This window comes from Vespula vulgaris, chromosome 10 (assembly GCF_905475345.1).
Source record: "Vespula vulgaris chromosome 10, iyVesVulg1.1, whole genome shotgun sequence".
NCBI classification, from domain to species: Eukaryota; Metazoa; Arthropoda; class Insecta; order Hymenoptera; family Vespidae; genus Vespula; species Vespula vulgaris.
Genome location: NC_066595.1, coordinates 5646538 through 5669953, shown reverse-complemented (window position 1 = coordinate 5669953; position 23416 = coordinate 5646538). Strand labels below are relative to the sequence as shown.

The following is a 23416-nucleotide window of genomic DNA, read 5'->3' as shown; positions in this document are numbered from 1 at the left end:
CGTTCATATATCTTTTCAAATCGATTATATTCTTAGTTGTGGATAACAGATTGAAAGCACATAACCACTGCTTCCATTTTGAAAACAAATATCCCGACTTTTTATTCGGGTTGCACAATGGCATTCCACTGTCGTTATTCATTGTGTTCTTTATCATTTCTTCTTCTTTGTGACACAATCATATTTATTTCTATTAATATTAAAGTCGCCAAATGTAGTATTTTATTCGACTACTTACATGAGCATAAATGATCAAAAACTCAAACTGGATCAATAACAATAATTTTATTAGTAATACACAGAATATATTACCGATCTGAGTTCTACAATAGAGAATTGAATTTATACGTACATATATTGAAAAAATAAGTCGTAAATGTACAGTGTCATTTTTCCATATGAGGTTTTATTTATAAATAAATTGGTGTTGATAATAGACTGAGTACGCGTACACTTGGATATCCTGTAAACTTTGTTTTTGTTGTTCTTTTATTCACGGACAGCACCAATGTCATGGATTGTTATCGTTTTCGGTATGGGCTATTAGTTTTCGTCATTTTGTCGACATGGCAACATACAGTAATCGAGAGCACACCAACATGGTCCTCGCATTAGGTGAGTACGTCGGCGACGCATTTATGGCTGCTATATACTACACAGATCGTTATCCAAATCGCCGACATTTTAACAGAAGAGTTATCCAAATAGTTGAACGAATACTTGTGAAACATGGATCTCTCGAAATGCTTCGTTGATATAGCGGTCAAATTACGGCGAACATAAACGACAAAGTTTCTCAAAAGGTATAAGAAAAAGAAATATTCTAGAATTTATTTGTCGACATAGTGTTTATAAGAAATAGTTTTATTTCATTGTTTTCTTTTATTAATGTAATGTACTAAATCTAAACTCTTAAATCTAAAATCGGCATTTTAATGGAATGGCTACCAGATCCATATTGTATTGTGATTCATATCCTGTGTTACGCATAATACATTACTTACAAATCAAACGATCATGTATTTTGAAAAGCTGAAGATCATTTTAAACAACTTCAAAATATGTAGCCTGACGATCGTTTTTTAAACGAATAATCAATTAGTCGTACATATATATATAGTGTATGAAAAGTCAACTAGTCTAATACTTATGATGTCGATTATCTCATAAACAATGTAAAGTAGTAATTTTTTACTATATATGATTTCGATTGCAAATGTTTACTTTTATATAAATATGTAAACAAATTTATAGATATTCTCAGATAGATAAAAATCTTATAGATAAAAAAGAAATTATGTTGACTTTTATAATTAGAAAAGATCAAGAGTATTAAAAACTTTGCAGCTCATAGCCGTGCAAATTTCTCTTATTAAACTTTCTTATAACTTTGATCAATCACGAGATATAATGACGTTTATAATTAGAATATGGGATTTTGAAAGTTTAAAGTACAGATATAAATCATTGATGTTAAACAAAATATATATATATATAATTTTTATTTCTATTTCATTCATATTTAGGAAGTTAAAAGTAAATAGTATGTATTTGCCTGCCATCTATCAAACATACTCATATCGAAAAAAAGTAATCTATTTTATCGACATCGAAGGTTATTTTACGTAGCATTTTTAGACAAAAATGTCTGCTTCAAAAATTAGTTTTTAGTATATGTAATAAGATATATTGAATGTATTTAAATATTAATTGATATAAATAATTAGTTACATATACAATAAATTTAGTTAATATACTTATACAAAGAAACTAACACCAAGGTTCCGTGGTGTAGCGGTTATCACGTCTGCTTTACACGCAGAAGGTCGCCAGTTCGATCCCGGCCGGAACCAATTACTTTTTTTTTTTATCGTATTATTAATTAAATGTTTATTATATATTTATTTCTCTTATAAAAAATATATATTATATATATATTTTTAAATATATATATATATATATATATATATATATATATATTCTGAAAAATGATCATGGTTTTTATTTGTAAACTTATAATCTTTGTAATGTTTCGACTTCAACTTTCTCTAGATGAATTCAATAATGTTGGAGCATCGATCGTTCTCGAAGACGCATTCGAAATAACAAAGATTTTTTTATTTTAGACGCAGAAAGAACGGGAATAAAGATAAAGAGAAGGAAAAGGAAATTGTGATTGGTATTCGACTCTCGTGCTCACATTCGTCTTGTCGTACTTTTACGTTCGACCGCTTCAAGAGTGAACCGCTTCGGAGCAATGCGAGCAAAGAGAATTTTCTTTCATCCTTTCGTTCCTTCGTTCATTCACTGTTCCTCTCCTTACCATGAGCCACCTGGCTCTCCACCTGCACCTCCGTTCTTTCGTTTCCTCTCGTTTTTTTCCAACCGGTAACGAGAATGAATCCGGTTTTTAATCGCAATTCGCAATTCCACAGTTTCTTCCTTGCTCGGTATTTTATCTCATAACGACGAGATACTGGAGAAAGGCATGGAAAGTAATGAGAGAGAAAGAGAGAAAGAGAGATAGAAAGAGAGGAGACAGGAAACGACAGTGGATCACAAAACTACGATCCATTGAATGACGGACAAAGAAAATGAAGTCGAGAAATGATTTCGTTATCTTGCCATCTTATGAACGATCAAGAATCAATTTGTATTTCTAATTAACATTGATTAATCTGTTATTACGACATTAATCTGTACTTTCGTAAACATAAAATTTAAATAAAAACTGATAGAGAATTTGGAAGAGAAAGAAGTTGCTTTCTTCGAAGAAATTTGTATTCTTCGAAATAGAGGAAGAGGAATTCGACGGTATACACTTAACACGCTTAATAAATCTCCAGAGTGAAGAAAGGTAGGTCAAGTGTCATGAGAATGCCCTCTAGGGTGCCTTTTCATTCGAGCACCCTCGAATACCTTATCTCTTGGCGAGATGTCTAGTGAGCCACGTGACTTCTACCCTTCTCTCTTTCTCTGTTTCGCGAGAATACGTAGACCGTATTAAAAAGAAACTCGGTGGAAAGTCTTTATGGGGATAGATACGATGCAAATGCATATATATGTATATATATGTATATATATGTGTGTACATCTTACGTATACACTGATTCGTCGTAGCCTATTGCAAAAGGCTTTAACCATCTAACAAGCAACTCTTTGTACCAGAGTTTACGATCAACGAACGAACCGGTGTAAAAATATTTTTCAGACATCACGATGATCGTGCCGCTCAGGAATTACAACGGTCAGGTTGTCTACGATTTTTACGAGCGTTTTTATTTTTTTTATTTTTCCTTTCTTTGCTTTTACTTTTTTCTTTCTTTTACTTTTAACATTCGTTTCACTCAAGAAACATTCAAGTTATATATTATTATATAATGCGATATTTGGCTATATGGAGCTGTCGAAATGTTCGATAATAGAACACGAAGAAATCGATTTTATGTAACGTGCATGAAAAAAGAAAAAGAAATAATAACAGGTTGGAAACGACCGATGTTTCTAGGAATTCTTTGCAGACGAGTGACCACGAAGAATACTTCGATTTAATATTTTCGATTTCCGAGAAAGAATTGTTACGTATTAACCAATGTTAACAAAATAATGGTAATAATTAATTAATATTATTCGACGACAGACAGAATTGAGAAATATTCAAATTTGCATTATTTCATTTCAACGCGATATAGAACGTGATCATTCAATTTTAAGAGGATTACTCGAGCTTAAAGTATAAATAATTCCATTAAGAAAAGTGCAATTGGAGCTTACGAATGCATCTATACGTTATCGAAAGAAATAATATCATAAAAAGGCTGGGTTACTTCGATAAACCGTCTAATATTATTCTCTATTACTTTTTTTTTTCTATCTTCATGATACGAGAAGGATTATAGAACTAAGAAATATAAAAACTCGGTTTTGTTGCTATTATGTTACACGATCGATATGATTGCGAAAAGAATTATAAAATTTCATTTAGAAGGAGGAAATGTAAAAAGAGACAAAAATTCACTTTTTAAAAACGTACATTAGAATGATTTACTCGTTCTAACGAGAAGTTAAATCGAGTTTAATTTTCGATTCCAATTCGATTGAATTCGACTGAGATCGAGCAATCGACATAGAAACAATTAGATTTTCAAATATTAATTCATTTTTTCGAATGATGAATAGCACGTTATGTCGGTCAGATCCACCTGCTTCCATCGTCCGCATGGCAACTCCGATTTCGTTCTGTACACTAACCGTAGGAAAAATCGATTCTCTTGCACGCGATCGTAGCCGAATAACGCCGAAGTCGGCACAGCTGTACTGTACTCAACGTACTCGTGAAACGAATACAAACGGGTCACAAGTAAAATCATGAGGGATTTGAAAGACTCTTAAAATTTTAATACGATGCAATATATATCGATAAGAACTTTGTAATATATTTTATAATCGAGTATCTTACTTTTACTTCTCATTTGATAGTATTAATCTTAGAGATAAATCTTAACGTTTCGTACACGAGAATGGTCGAGTGTCAACAAAAGTTGAGAAACCGACGTAGGTAGTATATTCGACTTTTATTTATTGTATCAGTATTCTCGATAAATGGTCAGTATTTATAATAAAATATTAGTATGTAATATAATTGATACGATCTTTGGACTTAATTATTCATACTGATTAAAATACTGATATATATATTGATTATTTATTTAAAAAAATTAACTTATTCATTATTTGAGTCTATTATTATACGTTATTATCAAAGTAGTAGAACTGAGCAATCTATAGTTGAAAATGATTAACTTCACTTTTCGAATTTTTAAAAATTGTATTACTAAAGCATTTGATTGGTGCTTCTCTTTATTTCAAATAAAGTTCCTTGATTGTTATGTTCAACACCATTAAATAACAAAATTTACTATATCATTTATTTGAGCTAAAAATCAAAAGATGTTGGTAAGGATTATAGTTCTTTACCATCGATTTTTGTTGATCGACTTGTGACTATCTTCTCTTCTTCGTAAGCGCGTAAACGTGAGATCATATCTCTATGTATGCGTTCATTTATACGTTTCATATATCTGATACAGAAATATATAAAAATAGCATATATAAAATATATAACGAATAAATAATAAATCTCCGAATAATTGAATACGAATAAATTTGAATAGAAACTTGCTCGTCGTTTGTTACGCAATAAAAATTACAAATATGAAAAAAAGAAAAAAGGAAGATTTTCAAAAAGAAAGAAAGAGAGAGAGAGAGAGAAAGAGAGAAAGAGAGAGGTTAAGGTAAATCGAGCGCGAGACGCACCTGAAGTCGGTCGGCTGTGGTCAGTTGATGTTGATGGCCGCGGTGTGGCGCTGTAGGTTGCGTGCTGCGTCGTGGTGGGGATGACCGAGAAGTGGGGTACCGCGTGTCTCCCATCTCTTTCTCGTCAGTTTAGCTCGAGTTCGGCGCGCGGCCGGTTCGTTTTCGTCGCGCGCGCGCGCGCCTCTCTCTCTCTACCTTTTCTTTCATGAGATCGAACGCCAACGCTATACGATAATCCTCGCCGGCCGAAAGTGTCCAAGAATTTATCACGTAATCGTACCCGGCGTACAGTACAAACATCGAGAAAAACGAAGAGCGGGTTGGTATTTCGAACGAACCTCAATCGCCATTTTTTCTTCGTTCTCTCTCTCTCTCTCTCTCTCTCTCTTGAGTCGAGTCGCATCTCTCTCTTTCTCTTTCTTTCTTTCTCTCTTTCTCTCTTGGCTTGGCGTTCGGGCAACGAACTCGCGTCGTATTTTTTTTCAAAGATATCACGGGCGCTTTTCTTCGCGTTCTTCTTATTCTTCTTCTTCTTTTTCTCCTGCACCTCCTCTTCTTCCTCCTCTTCTTCTTCTTCTTCTTGTTCTTCTTCTTCTTCTTCTTCCTTCTCGTTCATCTCCCTCTACCATCGGCTTCTTCCGTTTTGGCCACGTACCAAAAAGCGCCTGGCAGCATCGGCGAACGTCATCGAACGTCTTCGTCGTTGCATCCGACGACTGCATCGCATCTCGAACGATACCCGCATTATCGGTATATATATATATATATATATATATATATATACACGTTTTTCATCTTATATCTTCTCCTATTCCTTGAAACGCACGACAGAGAAGTTCGTTTCCACACAACGTAGACGTTCTTCTTAGTGCGTTCCAACGGTCGTAAGTGCGTTCCCGTGAACGGTCCATTGCACTCGTTACGTCGTTTACAGTAGTGACAGTGAACTTTTCCTTCTCTTTCTCTGTCTCTCTATTTCTCTCTTTTTCTTCCTCTTTCTTTCTTTTTCTTTCTTTCTTTCTCTCTTTCTTTCTTTCTCTCTCTTTCTTTCCGTAAAGACGTAGAATCTTGTAACGGTTTTTATTCCTCCGTCGGTAATTATTTCGTTAATATCGACCTTGCGAAGTACGTTGATCGACTAATAATTTTGTTCGTTTTAGATTAACGATTCGAAAGTAATCAATTGAGTGATACATTTTATTAGATCGTGAAACGAGTTAATCCTGCGATTCTAATATTGACTGGACAAACTTGTATAAAAGATGAAATAATAGTTCTCTCGAATTATTGGATTCGTATTAGATCGAAGGGAAACTCGTTTATGTCGCTCGATGGTGGTACGAAGGCACGCGCGAGTAGTTAATTAGTTATCGTCTTAATTAGACCGGTTCGGTGATTTATCGTTCGAACCCATTGATCGAGGGTTTCGGTCATTTGGTTGTTTCGTTCGTTATATGGCAATTAATTTTGAGGTTAATTAGAACGAGATTGCTTATGTGGTAAAGAATGAGATGGTGAAACTAATCGAAAAGTTTTCTTTTCTTTTTCGTTCTTTTTTCGCAATGTCGTTATATTGCGCATCGTCATCTTATAGCGTCGAATTTGATCGATAAAATTTCGCGTCCTTTCGACCTCCGATAGATAATATACATGTATAACGTACGTACATAAATAAATAAATAAATAAATATTAACATGTTTGATCTCGAGTAGAAAAAAAGGAAGAAGAAAACAGTGCGTAGCAGGTCGTGTAAAAGGAAAATAAGAGTAAGAAAAATTCGAGGAATTTCGAAGGGCAAAACAGCCCTCTCGATCCAAAGGACATGTCGCGACTCGAGTGTCGATAAACAGTACGCATTTCGGTGCTTGTGTGGTCCCATTTGTGAGATTGGTGAGATCGGTAGTGAACTGTGGTTAACGCTGTTAATTCTTTACGAAGACGAATCGAAAACTTCTCGACGCCTGCACTAATTCATCAGTGACTCCCTAAGCTCCGTATCAAGAAAGAAAGGGTTCCTTTTTTGTACTCATGTTGGGAGTGCTCAAGCGGCGCTGGAAGCCTTCGAAAAGGTAAGTCATTCTTTTTATTCTATTCTTCAATTTTTCTTTTTCCTTCGCGTCTCTTGCATTTTTATTACTGCGATAATTTTTTATTGTCTATCTTAATGCGTTTACTAAGAAGCTAAAGGTAAGAGTCCTTTATTGATTTGAGATGATAGACCATTACTCGAGCTAGGATATGTATATATGTAAATCAGAAACAGATTCTATTTAGAATGATAAATTTATTTTTATTTTATTTTATTGTTAAGAATTTTGAAAATAAGAGAGAATGTACGATATTTTCTTTTCTTTTTTTTTTTCTTTTCTAATATCGAATGAAGATAACCTTAGTAGCTACGAATAGTTATTAAATTAAATTACTAATTCGGCGATTTTGTATATCATTAGGATATTGATCGAATAATTTCATGGAAATGCGATAAAAGTTTTTAGCCTTTTTTTGATTGTAATAAATACATCGTATTTTTATCGATAACGACGATTAAGATCAGAACGTAAATTTTGACATTAATAATAAAAGAATAATACGTTCCTATGTCGGCTGAATGGTTGAATCTAAATTATATGTTATTAAGTCAGATTGCACGTTATTTTACTACTTTTTATTCTTGCCCGCTACCTTCTGTTACCAATAATTTATCGAATATCTCGGGAAAAGAAGAACACCTTGCATTAACATTTCTTCCGTGATTTCTTTTATTTTCTCTTTTCCATCTTCTTTCTCCTCTTCTTCTTTTTCTTACTTTACACGCTCGCCCACGTATACAATACCATTTTCTGTACTTCCGTCCGATCAGACGACAAAGTGGGCGAACCTAACCTAACCTAAAATCATTCGAGTGTCGTCCCACTCACCGGCTCATTTTAACATTATTATTCCGACGAATTATTCGTCGTTAAGAAAATCCTACTGTGAAGTTTCCAAATTCTCTTTCTCATTTCTCCAGTATCTTATACATTTTTTTTCCAAGTTTTTCATTTTTTCTTTCTCTTATTGTTATATTTTCTTTTTATTTATTTTATATTCCATATTGGATATCGTTCGTTTTTATTATTCTATTCCATCCATATTTTATTCTTACGATATATGTATATATATGTGTGTGTGTATTTATATATTTATATTTATATAGTAATATATTTTTGCCTAAAATTAAACGTAGTAAATCTATATGTGTAGAGAAGTATATATCATATATATTCATATATATGTATATATATAATATATACACGCACATATGTATACAATATGTATATTTGTACGTCGTAGCAACCGAGACCCAAATGTTAGCGTGTCGCGAACATGACCTTCACCATGCGATCGATAGGGAGGAATTCTCCAGCGTGTTCTATATACGAAAAACACATTAAGAAGAATTTATCTTCGCCGAAATGCGACTCGTATACTGTTTCGACATTTCTGAAAGACGATATTTACTGAATTTCGAAGAAATTGCAATTTTACCGTTATTCTTGCTATTAACTTGATCATTAAATTACAGAAAAGCGATAAAAAAAAATATATATATATATAAAATTAGATACAATAAAATGATAGACGCTTACGAATTATACTTGATCGTTAAGATTAAACAATACGAAATAAATACTGCCCATTAAATTGAAACGATGAAATGGATAAATAAAAAATCGTAACGTAGACACGAACCGTTTTCGTTCTGATTAAATTTTAATCGTTTATATTTAGCGAAACCTTTTACAAGATATAATTATAGTTTTGGCCTGACGTTAACAATTTTTGATTTAATAATATATCTTGTACATCGTATAGTTATATTAATAGCTGTATTAAGGAAAGTAACGGCAACAAAAGGTCCTCGGGTATAACTAAAAATATAATCCATTTTCTAGAGAGGATATCCGTGATATAATAGTGGTCGGAGACAGGGGGTTAAATCGGGCATCGCTGGAGTTGCGGAGTTCGCGATTCGTGGCAATAAAACACGAAGCCGTTATGCTTCGACTAATTTACTAATTGGAGGACATTGAAGTGACCGGGGCGCGGTGGGGTTAAGGGGTGAAAGCGAAGCAAATTGGGCTAACAGAGAGAGAAACGTATTTATAGGAACAGTCGCGAAGCGTCGCAAGAAAAGAGAAGAGAAGAGAAAGAGAGTTCGAGGGTGAAGGCCTGCTACATCTCACCCTCGAGATATCGACTCGACGTCGAGCAAACGCGTTCCTCTAACGAGTTCTTAACGACCTTTCTAAATGCAGTTCTCCTGGCCACGTAATCCAGATGCAGCTTTTCGAGCCCTTAACCCTGAAACGGAAACAGCAGCTACTGTTAAAAAGTCTTCCTTCGAAAGGCTCAAAATAATCGAGACAACAAATTTTTTTTATATCACCCACGATTGCAATTTATAAGTTTTCGATTAGCAATTTTCGTAAACCGTATCGATCGACTGCGATTTTTTTTCTCTTTTTTTTTTTTTGATATATACGATTTATACATTTCTTCGATTATAATATACAGTATATATAATATATAATATATCGTTTATTTATAATTTATAGCTCGTGTGGATACGTATGATTTCGTACGTCGGATAGAATTATTAGTACAATTTCGTTGTTATTATTTCTTTTGAAATATCATATCTATGACACTTAGAATAATCTTAGTAAGATATATCGACAATCATCTACTTACGTGCATCTACCTACGTGTGAAGATCACTAATGCTTTTATGAGATCCATCTGTTTCCAACGTTAAGTACTTATTTATATGAAAGAACAAAAAAAAAAGAAAGAGAGAGAGAAAGAATCTGCGACAGGTGTTAGTTTTTATATAAAACTGTTTGCTAACGATCTAAGCAAGACATGTTAATTTGCTAAGGAAAAGAGCGAAGGCTTAACCGTAACGCGACTCAATGGAATTTGCTGACTCTTTGACCTGCTTTCGTCCTTTCGTCCGAGTGTATCGTATTTCTGCATTGCACGAGACTCGTCGATTAAAAGAAGACGACACCAAAACGATATTCACCCAAGACTCAAAGCTAACTTTAACGCTTACGGTTTCTATCGGTATATCTCGTCTATCCTATCGAAATATACTGGTTTTCTATCCTAGCTCGAACGTGACCGTTCTCTACCTCTCTCTTTCTCTCTCTTTCTCACTCTTTCTCACTCTTTCTCTTTCTTTGTCTTTCTCTATCTTTCTTTCTTTCATGGTTCGAGTCAAGCATACCTATTGACCTCCGATTCCACCCACGATTAACCACAATCGCCTGTATCGCCATCGCTAGAAGAGAAAAGCCGAAGGAAGAAGAACTCTGTCGAAAGGAGATTTACGTAGAACGAATACTACTCTCTCTCTTTTTTTTTTTTTATCAATTAAAGCTGGTCGAAGTTATCTATATATGTTTATGTGTGTGCGTATGTGTGTATTATGCACTCTATTACGTTTTATTACGCTTGTGTTGTTACTTCTTTTTTTTTTTCTTTCTCTCTCTCTCTCTTTTTTTTAACATTTCTATCGGTTTAAAAAACTACTTTGTTTATAAATTGATAATAGTTTATATATATGTGTATATATATATATATATATATATATATATATATATATGTGAGTGCCAATAATTATAAGAGCGGACTAAGTCATATATTTTTTCTTATTGAGATATTTAAAGCTTCATGTTCGTAATAAAAAATAATTTTCTTTTGTGTAAGAAAATATTTTCTAATGTATTTACCTACTGTTATAATGTGAACCTACTTTTATGTAATTATTAATGAACTCGAATATCATTTTTTTATACGTCATAAAACAAACAAGAGAATATTTCAGTTTTATTCGAAAAAGAAAGTTATGAAGAATGGTATTCATTTATATTTTGTAAGTATGTATAATCATGTTAATTTAATTTAAAATAATAATAGAGATTTCTTATTCTTTTTCGATAACGATATCTTTTTTCTTTCTTTTTTTTTCTTTTTTCTTTTTTGTGATGTATTGTGAGCACGAAAATATTCATGAAAAATTGTACGGAACGTACGATAACAAGTTCATTACTTGTTTATGCAATATAATTTTTCCTTCATGTAAATCGTCGGAAAAATCAAATACGTACATGCACTTTTCCAGAGAAATAAAGTATGCCGAAAAATAAGAAATAATTTGGTCAATTTGGGTTATTAAAATAAACAAAAACAGAATTATGTTTATCAACCAACCTTGCAAAGTCGTTAAACAGTACATTGAAAAAAAGTTTTCTCTCTACGCTCTTCTAGATTATTAAAACATAAATAATTGTAATATAAAATAAATCATTGAATGAATTTTTTCAATTCTTCGACTTAGTCTGTTGTCATAATTATCGGCACATGAAATTCAAACAATATATATATATAAACAAATACAAACAAATATATATATATATATATATAAAAAGAAAAAAAAAACTAATTTTACGCGTTAAGAATGTTCCGTCTGTTTTTTAACGATACAAAGATCTCTATTTAATTTTTTTTTATTTATCTTGAATTAGTTCACTTCTCGGATATATATAAAAAAAAAAAAAAACACACAATTTAACTGAATCTCCGTAACATTCTTATTTTTATCTAAACAAATTATATTTTAATTTATCGACTAAGATAAAACTTTGCTTTTCATAAATTAAATTTCCTTTTTTTTTCGGTTAACTTGAAAAGTAATAAATATTGAAATGAAAAAAAGTGAAAGAAAAAAGATGATAGCAATAAGAAACTTTTATCAACTTGTTCATTTTAACGATACTAATAAAAATGAATTATAGCTATCAGCTTTAACTTATGAAAATACATAGGAGAGTACGTTGCAGGTCGCGAAAGTGTTAATATCGTACTCGTCGTTCTTCGCTCTACTTTAGTTTACATCTATCAGCCTCTCGGAAGATTTACATCTTGTATGCATGTATTATACGAACGTGGTACATCGTCATATCATCGTTTCGTCGTTTCGTCGTTTCGTCCGTCGCCAAGAAGTTATTCTCGTAACGGGTCAACTTCGAAATCTTAGGAGTCCAGCAGCCGGACCACTCCTCAAAGTGTTTCCACTTCTTACGTTATCTAGACATAGCTAGCCTACGCATTTAATGTCTAAACTTCAAAAAAAGGAAAGAAAAAAAAGAAAAAAAAATTTTTTTAAAAAACGATTATTAGACGGTTCGAAATCCGAAAGAAGAAAAAAATTTATTGGATAGGTATAAAGCACGTACACACGTACACACATACGAGTTTTCTATAAGCACTCGAGGAACGTCTTAGGATGAACGTATGCGAGCGTGCACGAACTGAGAGAGTAATCTTGGCCAAGAGGAAGTTATTTTTGTAGACGTCAATTTGTGTATCTAAAGTGCATATGTAGGTACGTGCATACGTACGTATTTATATACGTACATGCTTTACTCCGTTAATGGAACAAACTGCATATAATAATAAAACTACGATATACGAACAGGTCTCCGTACTTGTTAAATTGTTAATAACAATAAAAGAAAATTTACGTTTTATGTTAGGTTTAATTTATAAAGTCACGCGATATGGTAATAGCAATAGTGAATGCTGACACAGTAACGAAATGACAAAATTATGAAATATAAATCAGAAATAATAGTTTTCTCAATGTGGCAGTAATAATCGTATAATTATCAATTTGACGATACTCGAGTTAGAAAATATATTTTTATAGGACTTTTTTAGACGTTATAAAATATTACAAAATTACTAATTTTTTTAATTATTTCCTTCGTTCTTTTGTCTTATCTTTCTTTAACAATTTTCTCGTTTTTCTTTTTTCTTTTTTCCTTTTTATTATCATTTTATATATATATATATATATATATATATATATATATATATATTCCCCAATTCGATACCCTTCATAGCAAACTTTGATCTTTGATTATCTTAATCAGTCTAGTTATTCAAGATTTATAATTAGACTACGCACGAAGTATTATGAATATATAGATACTTACGTACACAATATGAGTCATTCTAGTAGGGATAACCGGTCTTTCAGATAACTGATATTCGAATAATCGAGGTTCTACTGTATCTCGAACGACTTTAGAATAATTTCACTTCTAGTCTAGTCGTTTTTGAAAACGATTATGCGTCGAGGTAAAAGCTCGCGAAAGCTCTCTCTCTCTCTCTCTCTCTCTCTCTCTCTCTTTCTATTCTGACTGCTTGGCAATAACGTTTCACACTATTTACACTGGGTGCAGTTGGGCGTAGGAACGAGTGTTTGACTCCCTCTCGTAGGAGCGATCGTGGGCGCACGAGTACGAGGCGAAGTTTCTTCTTCTTCTTCTTCCTTTGGTTTCTTCTTCCTCCTTCTGCGGGCCGAGGCCATCGATTAGATAGGAGAACGAGCTAGCTTTGGGTACTACTCGAGCCGTATCCACTACCGGGATAATGCTTTAAGGGAGACGCATGGGAGCATAGCGAAAGAGAAGAGGCACGCCTGGGTGAACGAACTCCTCCTCTCTTTCTCTGTCTCTTTCTTTATTTCCTTTTTTTCCCTCTCCCTCTCACCCTCCCTCCCACCCATTCCTCCTCTTTCTCGTTGGCCAAAGCGGAACTAACGACCCCTAAATGAGCCGTTGTGGTCGCGTCGCGAACCACTCGTCCACGTACATACATACATAATGTATGTAAGTACGTATGTATATGTCGTATCTTTCTCCTCTTTTCTCTTTTTTTTCTTTTTTCTTTTTTCTTTTTTCTTTTTTCTTTTTTCTTTTTTCTTTTTCTTTCTCTCTTTTTTTCTTTTCTCTTTTCCTCTTCTCTAGAGCTTTTCTCGCATTTGAAAGTTACACTACAAACGACAATTTCAAAGCACGAACTTACACCGGGTTGCGTCCTCGCTATATCTGAAATATTCAGGATATCTTTTACATTTTATATCGTAGATTTATTACGTTTTCTAATTTTAGATTTATAAAAATCTTAATGCGTAGGCGTAATACGTTCCGTCGTTCAAATGCGCGCCTCTAAAAATTTTATTTACGATAGGTTGTAAAAATTAATATCGAGGATAAGGCTTTTGTTACGATAATTTATGGATTGAAAGATATTTGAAGAATCGTATACGTCTAATGGAGATGGTAGGTAATAGGAATTTTGTTATAGAAATATTTTTTAATAATATCAGCTATTAAACGTGTAATCCACGTTAATGATCGGTCTGAACGTCGGCTCTTTTTTTTTTTGTAAGGACAGACGGTAAATTTGTAATCACGCAAATATTCTAGTCTCGTGAACCACGACGGTTTGTATCGGTTGAACCGTTCGAAAGGGCTGCTGCAGGAAACGTATTTCTACAGTTGGAACGCCTCTCTATTTTTAAAGAGCATCGTCAATAATGCCAACCACGCGTTCAAAGATACCGCTTCTATATACTCGAATCTAAACTTTTGTCCTTTTTTGATCGTACGAATTTTTCACTTGACAAGTATTTTCAAAGTTGAAAGTTTCTCATGAATCGTTTAGCATGGTTTTCACGATGTCCTCGCAAAAATGATGATAGGACTCGGATAAATTTCGGATAAATCGACGTACTTCGTACGATGTAGGACATCGAAATGTTGGAAATATATAAAATAACACTTGCGATAAACTACAGTCAACTAACAATAAATGAAGTAGTTAAAGATTAATTTAATTAGAGATTAAATATCTTCGAATGCATGAAAGCGTATAATTTATTAGCCGAAAATTATACCTTATCCATGAATATCAAATAATTAGCGTTAGACTTTAATTAGAATATAATAACATATAAAAATATAATTATACGTATAAATGATTAATAAAAGTTAACTACGTTTATGACTATGATTGTCTAATCACGAACTGACATCAATCTTGGCGGATACACGTAACTACATATCTATATTAACTGTACTTGTCGGTATTCGCGGTTTTTCGTAGTGTATCACGTAACTTGATTGTTACGTTGGGTAATACGTTGTATAAAATAATATCCAAAAAGAGAGAAAGAAAGAAAAAGAGAGAGAGAGAGAGAGAGAAAGAAACAGAAAATAGAGAATAGAGAAAATACGTGGTATCTAAGTAGATTGAATTGAGAAGAACGAGGACGGGTTATTCTATCGCTTGAAGTAACTGAATCCGTTCTCCCGGAAGTGGTTGGCGAAGAGGGAAACCGCTTCCGTGCAGAGAAGACAATCGCCTTTTGGAAGATGGCCCCGACTCTATTTCAAGAGTAGCGATCTACCGGTGCGCAAATCGCAACTCGAGAAACTCGAGAAAGGAAGTTGTAAAGTTCGCCATTCCGGTATCGATCTCCATCCTCCTATTCGTGCTCACGCCGTTATCCCATAAAGCGCCTTTCTATCGGATTACTCGAATTTTCGCTTGGCCGGGGTTATACATACTTGCTTGCATGGATACCTGCTGGAATAACGTGAGCCATTTTACCGTTGTTTCTTTGTCCAACAATAAGTCGAAGGAGGAAATATTACCGTGACTTTCTCATGAAATTCGATGATTTTTAATCCTTAAACGTCTATGGATGTAATTTCATCGTTAAAAAATAAATAATATAAAGTCTGATTTTCAAAAGTATAATCAAAGTTATACTTGTTGTAATTATTGAAAGTCTTATTTGCGATCATTACAAAAATTCATTTCTTCATTATTTTCATCTAATATATCATAGTAATAATAATACAAAAAATATATATATATAATAATAGGAACTTTTAATTGCATTTATTTTTTTATTGATTTCTATCAAATAAAACAAACAAACTTCGATAAAATTTCATTACATGTGACAACGTTAATCTGATTTTTTTTTCTTTTTCTTTTTTTTTCTTCTTTTTTTATGATAGCTTTTAAGAGTTAATACGTTTATCCCAGAAAGTGTTGAAACAAGTTATAGTCAAACTTTAAGTGCTCGTAGTATTATATTTATCAAAGATAAATAAGAAAACTCTTAATAAACGTTATTAGAAAAATGATTTCTTTCGAAGTTATCACATGTTTTTAAAATGAATACGCGGTTATACAATAAATCGTTAACCATTATAGAATATAGAAAGTATAAATACGTGACGAAAATATTCGTAATCGAAATAGCATAAACGCGATCGTAAATCGAGATATTATTCGGCAACGATAAAGTTGTATCACATTGTTCGGTGTGCGTGTATACATGCATATTTATTCTTTAGCTTGTTTTTTCTTTTTTCTTTTTACATAACATCCTAAACGACAGATATGTATGTATTTCATGTATAGCAAAGGAAATAAAATGCTAAGGATATTGAACATATTTTCTACGCGTGGTAAAACTTTTGGGTATACATCGTGAGAGCTGAAATAGAACGAAAAATAAAAAGAAAAAGAAAATATAAGTTATAAAGTTATACTATGAGATCCCCTCGATACGTATCTGTAATATAAGTCGAATCTTTTGGGACAACCTGTATGTAGTTTATAAATACTATTAATGGATGTACATATACGTTTTATTTTATTTTTATTTTTATTTTATTTCCATTGACATACTATAACTATAGTTTTATCCATTTATAGAAAGGATACGCCAGTTACATACATACATATCCAGGGGTTACGTGATGCATAAAAGATTACGAGTCCCGTGTACTAAACAAATATAATATTTTATCAATTTCATCGACAAGATTTTTATATTATTATTTTGAAAGCGATCATTGTTCAAAATTGTTTTTCTTCTTTCTCTCGATGAATAATTCAGCAGGGAGAAAAGAAAAAAAAATATTAAAATCGAGCCATAGTGTTTTTTCTTTTTTGTTATTTTTTTTTTTTTTTTAACACCCTGCGGAGAGATTTTTTGCTTCCGTTTTACCTGTCCAAAGAAGTTTCACGTTCGTGGCGTGTTTTATGTAGAAAATAATACAAAAAAAAGAAAGAAAGAAAAAAGAGAAAAAGAAAAAAGGGAACACAATGCTGAGAAAGCGATTGTTATTAAGGAGTAGGGTCGTGCTACGGGAAATACGGAACGATGGGAGACTAGTTAGAGCGCATATAAATTAAGCGCACCATTCGAATCTCCATGGTGACTCGTTTGACATGGATTTACAAGTGCCCCTTTGTGCGCCACGACTGCCATGAGTACAAAGACCTTGTAAGCGTGGAACACGCGAAGAGTCACATTCCCTTTAAGTCGTGGACGGAATGGATAATCGTGGCAAGCTCTGCTCGACGTTTCCCTTTCTCGATCTAGCTGTTTCATCGGACTTTTACGTAACGAATTACTGATAGATAAAGCTAAAGTAGAATGGATTATTATTCTTATTATTTTCTGTGTATATAAAAAAATATTCTTATTTTTTTTTTATTTTCTTTACAACTTCATGGTCGTACAGTAAAGAGTTGATCAGATAAATATAATACAATGGTTGTACACTGGACAAATACTAATTATAATATATATATATATATAATTTTATTTGTTTAATGAAATTTGTACAATATAGTCCATAGAATATTTTTATATACAGAATTAATCATTTTTCATTCTTTTTAATATAAAGAAAGATCAGAAATAATAATACACGTGAAACACTGTATTTACCAATACCGTTTATTATAACTTTGCTTTATATATTTTTTTGAAGCATTTATATTTTACAAGCTTGGGATGAGAGAGGGATATTATTTTAACGAATAAACATTTCCTCGAAATAATATTATATTGAATAGTTCTCTTGTTTGATCTTTAATAATTTATTTAATAATAAGATTCATGTCGAAACGTATAATTATTATTTCATTTAATTTAACTTAATTTAATTTATTTTGATTTTTATTATTATTATTATTTGATATAGATACCCTACGTATTTACTAACGCTATTCCAGTTGTATTTCGTAGAAGTAGAGAGAACTCATGACCCAGTCCGAATGTCGACGGGCGGAGGTTTATCGATTGGGGTAGCTCCGTGCCCCACCCGGTTTTGAACCCGGCGAATATAGTTTGGCTCGGCCACGGCCTCAGCTTCATCATCGACCTCGGCATCGACCTCGGCATCACTGACCTACCTACACCTACTATCTCCCTGTTGTGCTCTCGCGATCGCTCAACCAAAGATTCGCCCTCGAACTCTAACCATCTTCAATTCTGATTCACTCTTTAACATCGATTTTACAAAGCCGGTATACGAAGTGTATGTTTTATCTCGATAAGATAAAGTGAAAAGATTGAAGACTTAAAGTCGTTCAATCTTTTTTAAATCTTTTCTCGAAGATGCCATTTATTTTATGTTAAATTCTTTCGTCTTTTTTTTTTTCTATTTAATTTCGTTTAATCTCCTAATGGTGGTGTATTAAATCATTTTTTTTTCTCTTTTTTCTTTTTTTTTCTTTTTTTTTTGATTGAGGAAGACTATTAATTTTTTAATGACAATGGAGGAGTATAGAAAATCGTTTACTTTAACGATATGACTTATATATATATACATTTTTTTTTTTTTTGACGTAAATAATTTAGAAATACGATTTTGAATAATACTGTTGGGATTGTAGATTCTTTCGTACGTTGAAACTATTGCAATATTTAATTCTTTTTATTAGAAACTTGCAGTTATTCGCGAGTGGATTTAAATATTTGTCTAATCAATTCGATCTTACGATTAGTGTTAACTCGAGAGTCGGGTTATAATTATCAGAAGCAATTTAACAATGCTTTTCGATAAAACATTTCGAAGTAAGTAGCTATTTCATTTGTTACGTAAACGAGTCATGTGTACATATGTTCTACGTAGATAGAAGTGTGGATACAAGAGGCACAATCTGTAGGTAAATCTGTTGCTTATCGCGATCTGGAGCGTATGTTTCAATAACCGTATCATAAATCAGTGATAATAAGAGTTTCAGTTCCATAGATAAGAATACGTAGGAAAATATTTTAGATATTCGTTTGAAAGATATGTAACGTTTGCTTTCCGATTGGTAAAAAATGTACTTACATACGTTTATATCTTTTAATGGCGTCTAAGTGTTGTAATAGTATATGTTGTTCAATAATACTTCAACAAGTATTTATATAGTAAGAAAAAATCGTGAAACAAAGAGGAATTCGTCTTTTTTCACGAATCATTTGCTTATAGTCGAATAGCTGAGTTTGCAAATACATTGCACGGTCTTAATCGGCAATTCGCTCGATGATCTACTATTTCGTTGCTTGGCTAATTACCATTGAATGTACCATTAATGATCGCCCATGAGGATGATCTATCGTGTGGCACTAATTACGATAATCTCTCTAAAACGGTTGATTTATCGGCTGGATCGAAGGACTATTTCATTCCACGTTTTTGTTTCCATTTGAACGAGGATAATACTGTTTGATAAATGCGATAAATATCGTATAATAATAATAATAATAATAATAATAATAATAATAATAATAATAATAATAATAATAATAATAATAATAATAATAATAATAATAGTGCTGATGGTGATGATGATAATAAATGGATATTTAATTTGTATTGTGAAGTCTTTCTAATTCGTCTTTTTTCAAAAAAATTATACCTTCTTGAATTGTTCTAATTTCTTTGTACATCATTCGAAAACAGTGTCGATGTGAATTCTAAACAATATAGAAATTTTTTGTTCTTTTTTTATAAAAATACATAACTTTTAACGAAAGACAAAGACAAAAGAAGCTCTTTTATAGATTAATATCAATTTATAATTTTGTGCCGATAATTCGAGTTAAAGTTTTGATCTGTTATTATTTGTACGATTTTTATCGATACACGAATTTGTCAAACATTCAATAGATTTCGTTCCCTTGAATTTATCGTTCAAAAAAAAAAATGATTCGAGTATTAGATAAGTCGATAAGCTCTTGGAAAATGCATCGCTGTAGAGAATATTTAAATAATGTCACGTAAGAACAATAAAAAAGGATGACACGCGTAGATCCACGTTTCTACGCACGTTATGTATGTCCGCGTGACGCGGATGTAGGTAGCTCTACGTGTCTTGCCTCTTGAATAAATCACCAAGTGATTACTTTTGAATACAACAAGGGATGATGATTTTTGTGGAAAAATCGTCGTTAAGATTTTTTTAAAGCTTGTTCTTGGGGTTATCGAATATCGTTTACTTGAAAATTTTCGATAAATACGTTTTATCTCTGAAAGATTTCTACGATAAAGTCGTAAATTTTAGGAATATAGCTTTTTTATTTAAATTTGCAATAGTTATATATATATATATATTCTTTATATCTCATTTCTTTGAATATCACACAATCCTATCGTAAGCATAAAGAGGAAGATAGAAAAAAAAATCGAATTATTATACCATGAAAAAGAATTTAAAGAATAAGAAGGAGAAAGAGAAGAGAAAGAAGAAGGAATAAAAAAAGAAAAATGTCGTGAAAATCTTGTCGTAAGAGCTTAGGAAAAGTAGTATGAAAAGCTGACGGATATATTATTCGGTAGTAGATCGGAATCGAATTCTTATCGGGCCATTCAAGAACCGTAAACCTACTAGAAAATGCTCGCCTTCTCGTTGAAGGGCTAAGGGAAAATTGAAATACCTTTTCTATAGATTTTCCTCGGTTACATAAGATCTTTGTAGTTTTACCACCCTCGATACGTTAAAACTTTAAAACGACCTCGGGCTGTCTCGTTCCCTTGATACAAAGGGACACGTTCTCAAAGACATCATTACAACCCTCCTGAGTATGTGCGTTAAACTCATGGGAGCGAAGTTCGTAGTAAAAAATAAAAAGAATGGAAAGACCCTGCAGTTGGGATCAATACATAATCATTCGATTCACAAATACATTTCACGCATATATGTAAATGTATTCGAGCGATCGTTCCTTTTTTACGACTCTTTTCATGTTTTTCAACTCGATTTTTTATTTCTTTATTTCCGTATTTTTTATTTGTTTTTGTTCTCTCTTCTCTTTTTTCTCTCAATGAATATATATATAGTAAATGTATATGTAGTAAATATATGTGTAGTAAATGTCGCTAATCAAATCTTTTTTCTTTCTTCTTCTTTTTTATTTGTTTTCTTTTTTTTTCGATTACATGTAATTCTAACATAGCATCAATTTCTACGATTATTACTGTTATTAGCGGCCATATATAGAAGTGTCTCGTTTAGATCTCCTATCTAGGCTCAATCTATTTGCGAGTTTAATCAACTTATTCATATTTTTTTTTTACTTTTTTTTCTTTTGCAAAAATCCAAGTTTTCTTGATTATTATTTGACAATGCTATTTGGTTTCCGGGGAATAAATATTTTTATATAATATTGCAAGAAAATATTCGATTTGTACGGAATTTATTTGCATGTTAATTTATCGACTGTCTAAATCAATTCAAGTATCTCTAAAAAAAAATTTATAAACAGCTTATTTTTTTTATTGTCACGTTCGCAATGCTCGTTGAGATTGACAAATCTTAATTAATTATCTTTATTAATTTACTTTGACAAAAATCATAACTCGTAACTTTTCTAGAAAGAAATCAATAAACGTTATATATGTTTAATAACAAGAAGAAAAAAAAAAATAATCAACGATATTACTGTTACATACGTTTATAAATATTATTTTCTCCTTTGGATGCTTCGTAATTCATTTCTCAGTATCTTTCGTATATGTAAACGTTAGAATAAATTTCCTGGTAGTATTTGAAGGTATCACTTAACGCTAACATACGTCACGTTTTTGATAAGAGTGATTAAGTTAATTCAACGTAATCAAACGTACTTTAAATTCCATTAGGCGTTAGATAAAAATATTTTCCATTCTAAATTTATTAAATACACTTGTGTGTGTGTGTGTATATATATAATATATAAATAATATGTTAGAAGAAATCGTATATAATATGAATTTGCGAACGGAATCGGAAGTTTTCAGCTAGCTTCTAAGTTTCTCCAACGAGTGCTACATGTTCACTGACTTTGCATATTAATTAAGCTGCATCAATTAACGAACGCTCAATCGGGTCAGCGCATTGTCCGGCAAAGCGAGACCGAGCGAAACTCGATTCGAGTTTGCTTTAGAAAGGAGCTCGACCTCGAATCGAAATCCTGGATGGAATGATGAATTTTTTGAATATGTTGATTATGAAAAGAATGAAATAAAAAAAAGAAAGATGGATGATTTTACTTAGTGAAATACTCAAGGAACTATCGTTGTTACTCTTTTTTGCTTTGTTAGCCGACGAAACGAAGACGACGACCATGACGACGACGATGTAACCGGACGAGAGACTCTTGCTTGTAATAATCGTAGCATAAAGCGGAACAAAGAGAGCTTTCGTGCACCAGATACGCCCATGCTACATCTACGACAAATGGATGCTACGAATTTCTACGGAAATTATCACTCGGACTTGTTACGTAGTTTTATCATAGAAAAGAAAACGAATGAGCTCGCGATTAAAAGTGATTTATCATGGTAACTTCTACGAGAATATAAGATTAGAAGTAATAAAAAAATTAATAAATTTTTTGCTGGATTATAAAAGGTGTAATAAAATTCGTTTGGATCTGAGAAATCTATAATAATTATTATATATTCGAGCAACGTAGGTAATTTGTAAAAATTTTTGTCGATTAAAAATATTCAACAAAAGGGATCGTTTATGAAAAATATTTTTTTTCTCTTTTTTTTCTCTTTTTTTTTTTTCTTTTTTCTAGATAAAAGATACGGAAGAATTTATTGTCATACTTTTTATGTCGGGCTTGTAGTCCTTATAATAAAAACGTATACTTTGAAATCTTAGAAATGAAAAATAAAGGAGATCTTTAAAATGTTTTAACACGTTTGAGTGCGGAACAAAGCGAGTAAAAAGCACTGTTAGAGGTCGGAACTAAAACAGAAGTATCAAGCACCGTGTACGGTCATTATTTCATGTCTAATGGTTGCGCAAGACATAAGTTAAGGCGCATATATGCGCCCACAGATAATAGCGCGCGTCTTACGCTCAGTCGCGTATACTATGTATGCGCCCACATCACTCAAAGGATTAAAT

The 23416-nt window shown here is 32.3% G+C and overlaps 1 protein-coding gene and 1 non-coding gene across 8 annotated transcripts in view; both read left to right on the top strand.

Moving 5' to 3' along the window:
* Positions 1-1780: 1780 nt before the first annotated feature.
* On the top strand, positions 1781-1853 carry Trnav-uac (transfer RNA valine (anticodon UAC)). The gene has a single exon. It is a non-coding gene; the product is annotated as a tRNA-Val (tRNA).
* A 3587-nt stretch (positions 1854-5440) lies between these two features.
* Positions 5441-23416, top strand: part of LOC127066756 (uncharacterized) — a 146415-nt gene continuing 128439 nt past the window's right edge. For 4 of the 7 annotated variants that reach the window (XM_051000854.1, XM_051000853.1, XM_051000849.1 and 1 more), the window contains exons 1-2: positions 5441-5635; positions 7030-7386. In XM_051000854.1, the coding sequence (XP_050856811.1) occupies positions 7346-7386 (41 nt within the window). In that variant the 5' untranslated portion in view covers positions 5441-5635; positions 7030-7345. Of the gene's footprint in view, positions 6067-6476; positions 7387-23416 lie in introns of all 7 variants that reach the window. The other 3 variants (XM_051000851.1, XM_051000850.1, XM_051000852.1) reach the window with 3 other exon arrangements.